This window comes from Nicotiana attenuata, unplaced genomic scaffold (genome assembly GCF_001879085.1).
Source record: "Nicotiana attenuata strain UT unplaced genomic scaffold, NIATTr2, whole genome shotgun sequence".
Taxonomy (NCBI): domain Eukaryota; kingdom Viridiplantae; phylum Streptophyta; class Magnoliopsida; order Solanales; family Solanaceae; genus Nicotiana; species Nicotiana attenuata.
In genome coordinates this window covers 88,441-97,748 of record NW_017671452.1, presented here as the reverse complement: position 1 = coordinate 97,748, position 9,308 = coordinate 88,441, and the positions used below count along the sequence as shown (strand labels likewise).

Here is a 9,308-nt window from a genome sequence, read left to right as displayed (position 1 = left end):
CCCCCCCCCCCTAAAAAAAAAAAAAAAACCATACTTTCCATAGTATTGTGTTACTCACTTAAATTGAGAGAAACAGCTCTTCCACTCTTTAATTTTCCCATCAGGGCTCGTAAATTGACAGAAACAGCAAAATGCTGGACGAATACACTGATCTTCCTCTGGTTTCTCAGTTTGCTCTAGAATCAGTGGTAGTCTGAAAATGGAGCTTACAATTTTGTAGTTTGCCCATATTTAAAATTAACTTTATCTTTTTTTTGTCCCTTTTATTTTTTTATCTCCTCAAATTGTTATGCAGTTCAAGACTAATGAAGTTTAGTTCCATTGAACAAAAAACGTGATAACGGATAAATATTGGAACTTGCCATAGTTCATTGCAAGCTTAGAACCAAAAAATGTGGATAGTGGAGTGGTTCTATGTGATCATACACAAGACTTGAATGTTTCCCTCTCTTTTTTTTCCTTCTGGAGCTCTTAATTGCGGTCCATACTAGGACCGTATTTGAAATTTGTAAACCTGAAAATGGGTGCAACAGGGTGGAGCATGACCCACCTCCTTCCAAAATAAGAAGCAAATTATTATTTTCGAAATCCACAAAAGATAAGTGAATTGGGATTGAGTTTCAAGCTTTCCTTGTGAGCTACTCTTGAATTCCTCCATAAGAGAAGGAAGATGTCTATCATTGATGGAATTCTTATTTAAAAGAAGTATATTATTTATGAACTGCTTCAGAGAACCCAACATAGTTTATGATTTTGCATTCACCTACTCACTTTTGAGAGGATAAAGAAGCTTAATGCATAGCATCTTGCATACTATATTCCCTAAGCTACGGATTAGCCTTACTTTCTGGGTTGAGTTTATATATTTTAACATGATTTCATAGGCCCTACTGTTTTTTCGTGCTCCCTTGCAATCATTTTGTATCTCAGGTCCTACTTGCAAATTGCAACGGATATTATCTCTAGAAGAATTAGGCCTTTTTAGTTAATTTTTTTGTTTTGATATAATTGGCATTTATGAAGGGCGGCCTTGGAGCAACGATAAAGTTGTCTTCGTGTGACCTACAGGTCACGGGTTCGAGCAGTGAAATCAACCACTGATGCTTGCATTAACGTAGGATGCCTACATCACACTCCCTTGGGGTGCGGCCTTTCCCCGGACCCTGCGTGAACGTAGGATGCTTCGTGTACTGGGTTGCCATTTATAATTGGCGTTTATGTTGTGTAGACCAAATTTCTGGGTTTTGATGGGAGTTTTGCATTTTCTTGTTGATTTAATTCTGTATTTATTATACTTTATTAAATTCACCCTGCAAAGTCAGAGATCAAATCTGATATAGCCAACTAAGATGAGCTATCTAAAGTAACTGTGAGTTCTGGCAAGAAAAGTTAAATCTGACTCACATTAAAACTATATGTTCAAACCAAATCCATTTTCTTATAAGTTGTTCCAAATGGACACCGATCTTACTTTTACTCAACTGGTTGATTAGTAAAGTCTATTGTGCAGGAGCTTTTGCATCTTCAATGATGAGGCCAAATGGTTTCTACAATAGAATGTCCTCCTTGTGTTTCATCAACTTGAATTATTAACCCTCTGCAGCCATTTCACTCCGTTCACCACCACAAACTTTTCCAGATTCTTGAAATCAACTAGTACATAGGACCTGGTACTAGCATGTGAAAACAATCAAAAGTTCTCACTTTTTTGCACCTTTTCTGTTTCTTTATCTCATTCATTTTTTTTCTTTCTTATTGTGATTAATCGTGTAGAACGTGGTGATTCTGTTTCAACCACAGCTTCTAAAGCATTCCACCTAATACAATCTTTAAAGGAAATCAAGAATATCTTATTAACATCATCATCATAGGCTTTATGAGCTAAAAGAATGTTCCCTATATCCCTAGTGATCTTCACAGGTTCATTAATCTTGAGACATAATCATGATAAGTAAGACCCACTTTCTAATTACATAAATGATTTTCTCTTAACATCTCTCCTTCAAATCAGAGCTCTGTGTCACTGCTCAAAGAATGCACAACTCTAAGGCAGCAGCCAAGAAGCAGAAGCTTCAACTAAGGGGGTGCAGTGCCTTGTGCTGCAGTTGTAGGCTGAGTGTTTCGTCGTCTTCAGAAGAAGCAGAAAGTTCCAATTCTGATAGATATCCAACCATTTCAAGCCTAACACATGCCATGGTGCAAGAAAGGTTAGATAAGATGATTAGAGAAAGAGAAGAGGCTAAAAATGAGGAGAGGAGGAAGGCGCGAGATGAAAAGACCAAGTTTATAGTGATGATAGCAATGGAGAAGTCTTCTTACGATCCAAGAGAAGATTTTCGAGAGTCCATTGAGCAGATGATAATAGCAAATAGGATTCATGATACGAAGGATTTAAGGCGACTTTTGAATTATTATGTTTCTATGAATGCAGAGGAATATCGTGGTATTATATTCGAGGTGTTCCATGAAGTTTGCACCAATTTCTTTTTATCATGTAAACACCATTCATATCGTCAAGTATAAAACTTCGGTTTTGTTTCAATTCCAAGTTTTTTCAATAAGATCACACACCCCCCCCCCCCCGTCACCACCCAAAAAAAAAAAAAANNACCACCCCCCTACCCCCCCTACCCCCACCCTAAAAAAAAAAAAAAAAAAAGACCAGTACAGTGAAAACTGTCTTATGGTGCCCTGCTATGAACCTAATATTCCCTCTTCCCCACCATCCAACCCCAACCAACCAAAGAGGCAGAGGAAGAAAGACAAGCATGCAAGCAGTAACTGAATATGTCAAACATTGTAATCTTTAACCATTCTCTTAGGTTTACTGTATTTCGATAGTAGCATAATATAATAAGTAATATTTTCAGAAGTGATCTTGTTTAGGAACTGTGCATACAGACACTGTAATATTCTATTCTTCGGAAATCGCATCAGCGCCAAGCAACCAAGCTTTTTATGTTGCGACGAAGACGTTGATCAAGGACGATACTCAAGAGGTAGAGAGAAGCCATTGGATGATGCAGTAACCTCTCGAGTAGGCACTCTTCTTTAAGTTCTTAAGGATATTCATGCAGCTTACGGCTACACAGGCAACAAAAAATATTGCAGTGAATTCTGTGGAGTATACAGTGCAGACACAGATTTAGAAACAAAAACATCTCCAACCATTTCTCCAAAATGCAGCTGTCAAGTAACTGCTTCATCAGCACGATATCAGAATCTCTAGATCCAGCATAGTTAAAGACCACTTACAGTAAAACTTTAATAACATACTGGTAGCTTCACATGCCAAACATTAAGCTCTTCAAAGCAAATTTAATAAAAACAATCAAACAGCGATCAACTCATTACCACAATAGGCAACCAATTAGGTATTCATAACATCTGTTGTAAGACTACATCGTCGATTCTACTTTAATTGCAGCAAAAGAAAATGACCACAAAAAAGGATTGAATTCATCTGATAGCCAAAATGAGAACTTACACATCCTCATACACCAACTAATAGAAACTTTCCAAAACTTTCCTCTAGGTCTACAAAATACATAGATGTAAACTTGCTAGTCCAGAAGCCGGCTCTCAGCTTATCACTGAATGTTTGAGGACTTGTTAAGAATAACACCTTCATATTTGACCTGGAACCACTTCATTGCGTCCTCCTTTGTGACCCTGTGCTGGATCCCAACTCGAGACTTGCACCTACGACGACGAGCAACACGGTATCCAGGGCGCTCCAATACAACATAGAAATCCATACCATAAATACCAGTTGAAGGGTCATATCTGTGAAACAAATAAGAAAAAAATAGAATGACACAACTTAGAAACGGAATTTTTTCATATATATCAAATTAAAAATGTTATGTAGAAGGAAGTTCCAGCAAAAATTTTAACACAGTTCGGGTTATGAACGAGGAAGACCAAAGACGGACAAATAATGTTATAAGTAGCTAATTTTGTTGATTAGGAAAGCTAAAAACAGGAAAAATATAATTAGATGACAATTTGCTTACTTGATTCCAAGATCAATGTGCTCCTGAATACCAAACCCAAAACAGCCGGTTTCACTGAAGTTCCTTCTCAACAACTCATATTCCTTGACTTTCAATCCACTCTCAAGTAGCTGCATGGCTTTCTCCCCTCTGACAGTCACATAGCAAGCTATCTTTTCATTACGCCTGATTCCGAAGGACCTCACAGTGTACCTTGCTGTTAATGAGAACCACCGCAAGCACGTTTGAGATTATTAAATATCATCTTCAAACAGGTTGATCCGAGATAAATACAAAAATCAGTTAAAAGTCCACAAACAAAGTGCTCAAACAAAACATTGGAATGCATGACTAAAAGCAGGAAGCAAGTTAAGCTAACAATAACTCGTGAATAACATGGTTATCAAATTTCAACAATCTCAAATTGTGAGTAACACAGGCTTGGATCAACAACAACAACAACCAGTGAGATCCCACAAGTGGGTCTGGGGAGGGTAGTGCGTACGCAGACCTTACCCCCGGAGTAGAGAGGCTGTTTCCGGTAGACCCTCGGCACAAAAAGGAAAGAGACAGTGTATCAGTAACAACAAGCAAAGGAATCCAGAAAGATAACACGAGCAACGCAATAACCAGAAAATAGAGAGCAAAGTAATAACACTAAGCAGTAACAAAGGCACAGTACAACAGATGCAAGGGAATAATATGGACACAAAGGGCCACTAAACATATTACAGCCTAACCTACGACCCTAATGAAGTATTAAGAATACAACTGGAGCCACTAGCAGCCTAAAACAAAACATTAATCATACTAGCCTCCTATCTCCTAACCTACAACCCTAATGCTCGACCTCCACAACTTTCTATCAAAGACCATGTCCTCGGAAATCTGCATCCGCACCATGTCCTGCCTGATCATCTCTCCCCAATATTTCTTAGGCCGCCCTCTACCTTTCTTATACCCGTCAAGGCCAGCCGTTCACACCTCCTCACCGGTGCATCCAGGCTTCTCCTCCGCAAGTGCCCGAACCATCTAAGCCTAGCTTCCCGCATCTTGTCTTCCATGGGAGCCCACGTCCCACNTCTATGACAAAGATCAGGATATATATATATATATATATATATATATATATATATATATATATATATATATATATATGTTAGAAGTTGTTCCAGGGACCAATGTGGTCATATGGCGGCTCTAGGTAATGACAATTCCTTACAAGGCATAATATTAGCCTATGATGGCATATGTACAAATGACAATGTTAACAGGCATGAGCCCTAGTTATGTTTAATATAAGTACCTTTCATGTTCAAAAAAAAAGGGAGGCTATTTTCTTAAGGGGGTATGCCGAAATGGCCAAAAATGGTCATTGCCCAATGGTCATTTTTGAATTTGACTGTTGGCAACGGTAAAAAAAATATATATTACATAACGGTAACTGGGATGTAGCCCGGTAAAAACCTGTTAGTGGGTTACCGAGCTTACGGGTTCCGAGGCACCGGTTACCAAAAAAGGCCCGCCCCCGTCTGGCTAAACCCCTAACCCTCACCAACCCCTCCCATCCCCTTAGCGAACCGGGCTGAATCGGGTCTAACCAATTTGTCAGTGGGTTGTCCCGGCACGTTTAACCGATTTAATTTAGAGGCAGAATGTTATTTATTATTAGAGACGGGGGTATTATATAAATCCTTTCGCCCTCATTCCTATTTAAATGTTGTTCAAATCTTATTAAGATTCTAGTTCTTGTAGTATTATATTATATTAACAATTAGCTAAATATGCAAGCTTTGGAACCTTCACTGACCAATCAAATGGTGACAGCGTCAAACAAAAGACTATATAATTTAAACATTTTTTTGCACAAGGATACAACTTACATACAAGGCTGTTGATATTCCTACAAAACCAATTGATTCAGATTTTATTATCAACAATAACAACATACGCAATATATTCTCATACTTGGGATCTGGGGAGGGTAGTGTGTACTTGAGTCTCAAGCTTCACATCCACGTCAGCTTCAACGGTCCCGCCACTGAATTTGCACTCCATGTCCTCGGAAATTTGCATCCGCACCATGTCCTTCCTGATCACCTCTCCCCAATATTTCTTAGGCCGCCCTCTACCTCTTCTCCTACTCGTCAAGGCCAGCCGTTCACACCTTCTTACCGGTGCATCCAGGTCTTCTCCTCCGCAAGTGCCCGAACCATCTAAGCCTAGCTTCCCGCATCTTGTCTTCCATGGGAGCCACGCCCACCTTCACCCGGATATCTTCATTCCTAATCTTATCCAGATAGGCTTGGATCAACATCTAACAAAAATATTTGTATATCTATGTTGCCTAAAAGAACCAAAAGAATCAAAATCCAGTACAATTACAAAAATGTGCAACCAACATAGCTAATTGCCTGTGATTTTAGTTCATAGCAAAAGAAGGGCCTTCCTTATATAGGCACACTAAAAGACAAGTTACTCCCCATAACCTGACATTTACAGTTCAATTAATCAATCATTCAACCAGGCCTCAATCCCAAAACTAATTGGGTCGTCTATACAAGTCCTTTGTATCTATCCAGGTCTATTCACGCCGACATATAAACTGCAGCTAATTATATATTAAGGCCAGATATTAATAAATGCAATATGTTAACCAATTAACATAACCAATCACATTGAAGTATACATAGGCATCGATTCATTCATTAGACAAATGTTCATTGTGCAGAGAAGGTGGGGGTTCTGCCTACTATATACTTGGGGATGCCTTTGGGAGCCAAGAGCAAATCAAAAGGAATATGGAATAATGTGTTGGAAAAATGTGAAAAGAAATTGTCAAACTGGAAGAACCAGTATCTGTCAATGGGAGGGAGGCTGATTTTGATAAATTCTATTTTGGATGTCATGCCTACATACATGATGTCTTTATTTCCAATGCCAACTAGTGTAGTGAACAGAATTGATGCCCTTAGAAGAAACTTTCTATGGGAAGGTAACTGTGACAAAAAGAAGTTTCACCTGGTTAAGTGGGGTGATCTAATTTCAAGCAAAAAATCAGGGGGGTTGGGGATCAAAAATTTGAAAATACAGAATCAAAGTCTGATGTTGAAGTGGTTGTGGAAATTTGCAGCAGATGAGCAATCTCTGTGGACAGAAGTGATCAAGGAAAAATATGGAAAGGAAGGAAGCTGGACAACCAAAACAGTAAGACGACCATATGGAGTCAGTCTGTGGAGATCAATTAGGAACTTATGGCCAAAACTAATCAACAAGGCAAAGTTCAAAGTTGGTAATGGTAGGAAGATTTCATTATGGGAGGACAATTGGCTAGGCCAAGGATCTCTGAAGGGACTATTCCCGGATATTTTCAATTTGTGTCAACAACAAAATGCTACTATAGAAGAGGTGTGGTCAAACCAAGGCTGGAATCTCACATTCAGAAGATTGTTAAATGATTGGGAGATTGACAGATTTGTGGAATTCTACAGTTCTATGCAGCAGTTCAATGGCATCAGTTCAAACCAAGATCAAATGGCAAGGCAATAGTCAAGGGAAGTTCTCAATTAAAGATGCTTACAAGGAGTTCAATCAGTCTAATAATCAGGTGGAATGTTGGCCATGGAAGATGATTTGGAAAGTTAAAATACTACATAAGGTGGCATGCTTCACATGGCTACCGGCAAGAGAAGCAGTTCTAACTCATGACAATCTAACTAGAAGAGGTTTTCAATTGTGCTCCAAATGTTATCTATGTGAAGAGGAGGCAGAGACAATTCACCATCTCTTTTTGCATTGCAAGTTCACCACTCAAATATGGAGAATCTTCATCAGTCTGAGGGGAATTCAATGGGCAATGCCAGGAAGAGTCCTTGGTATTCTGGCAAGTTGGAGTAAAATGGGCACACCTTGTAGAGAAAGAGAGAGATGGAGGATTGTCCCAGCATGCATATGGTGGACGGTTTGGGAAGAGAGGAATCAAAGATGCTTTGAAGATAAGTCTAGCAGCATTCAGAAGATTAAGATGAAATGTCTATCTCTTTTTTATTTTTGGTGTAAAGGTCAGCTTTTAGAGGATCATGAATCCATTTTAGATGTTTTAGAGTCCTTATAAGAAGAAGAAGGACTAGGAGTGCCTACTTTTTGCTAGGGCATCCTTTTTTGTAATTATGGGGGACTTCACGATTTTAGTGAAGTCTTACATCAATATACAACTATGTTACCTTTTTCAAAAAAAAATATTTTCAAGAACTGACTATGAGCTTAATACAAAGGTGCCTATTATTACATTTAAAAGCACAAAATATTCAAAGTCTTACCCTTGGAGAAAACAGGTGATTGGCCACTAAGTTGCTCCAACACCTTAAGTATCAAAATAAAAATAGAACCAATTTTAGGTTCAATATTAAAACAATGGAATACAACAAATTCAGGGTGATGTTGTGAAAAGGGGCTGAACCTTTGCAGCTCTGGTGAGTCGATCTCCACTCTCACCGACGGAGATGTTGAGGACAAGTTTCTGAACCTTGATTTCCCTCATGGGATTGCTCAGTTTCTTCTCTGAAGCCTGCTCTCATTTTGCACAACAAGAAAATCTTAATTTATTGGCGTATACATAGGATAAACATGAATACTCATGGAATGGAAATCGGAGAGAAATACCATGGCGATTCTGCTGGAAGATGTTGCAGCTGCAGGGAGTGTTGTAGGGTACTGATGGCGCGAAGAAGATCCAAAAAAAAAACCCTAAACCTATCTAATGTTGTAAACGTACGACGTGGGCCGCAACTTGTATTGCTCCCGAGAAGGGTGAAGCCGTCCCCTATTTAAAACATAGCCGAAATTTAAAAAGTTTTAAATATTTAGCCACTTTATAATCAACTTTAAACATGCGCTTTTGAAATTCAAACATAAGGTTTGAAGTTAGGTTCAACAGAGTCCAACTCTAGGCTCGAAAATCTCTATTTGAATTTTGGATTTTTAAACTTTAAATTTTCACGTTTAAACTAAGGCTCTGAATGAGTCTAATTACAGACCCAATGGCTGAAGAAGAAGAAGAAGTAGCTTTAAACTATTTTTAAAAACTAGATATATTTTAAAATATGAGTGTTACAAATAGTTGCGCAGTGTCATTTCTACTTTTCATTAGTACTGTTAGTTTTATTAAATGGAGTAGATGGCTAGTTTAGAAATTTTAGAAATACTTCTACATATTGTATGGATTATAATAATTTTCTAGATATGAAATCCAACACAATATTATAGAGTTTCATACTTTCACATGTTGAACTCCAACACATTCTGTTGGAGCAA

General features: G+C 38.4%; 2 protein-coding genes across 2 annotated transcripts; one reads left to right on the top strand and one right to left on the bottom strand.

Annotated features, from left to right (window-relative positions):
- Window positions 1-1,829: 1,829 nt before the first annotated feature.
- LOC109208385 (probable transcription repressor OFP9) lies at window positions 1,830-2,592 on the top strand. The gene has a single exon (XM_019371497.1). It carries the CDS (start codon window positions 2,035-2,037, stop codon window positions 2,521-2,523), a length of 489 nt encoding a protein of 162 aa, XP_019227042.1. The 5' UTR covers window positions 1,830-2,034; the 3' UTR covers window positions 2,524-2,592.
- Window positions 2,593-3,298: 706 nt separating this feature from the next.
- On the bottom strand, window positions 3,299-8,768 carry LOC109208379 (60S ribosomal protein L11-1-like). The gene is made up of 5 exons (XM_019371492.1): window positions 8,658-8,768; window positions 8,455-8,562; window positions 8,315-8,357; window positions 4,017-4,212; window positions 3,299-3,786 (listed from the first exon to the last, which is right to left on the bottom strand). The coding sequence occupies exons 1-5, from the start codon at window positions 8,658-8,660 to the stop codon at window positions 3,591-3,593; spliced, it is 546 nt and encodes a 181-aa protein (XP_019227037.1). The 5' UTR covers window positions 8,661-8,768; the 3' UTR covers window positions 3,299-3,590.
- Between the last annotated feature and the right edge of the window lie 540 nt (window positions 8,769-9,308).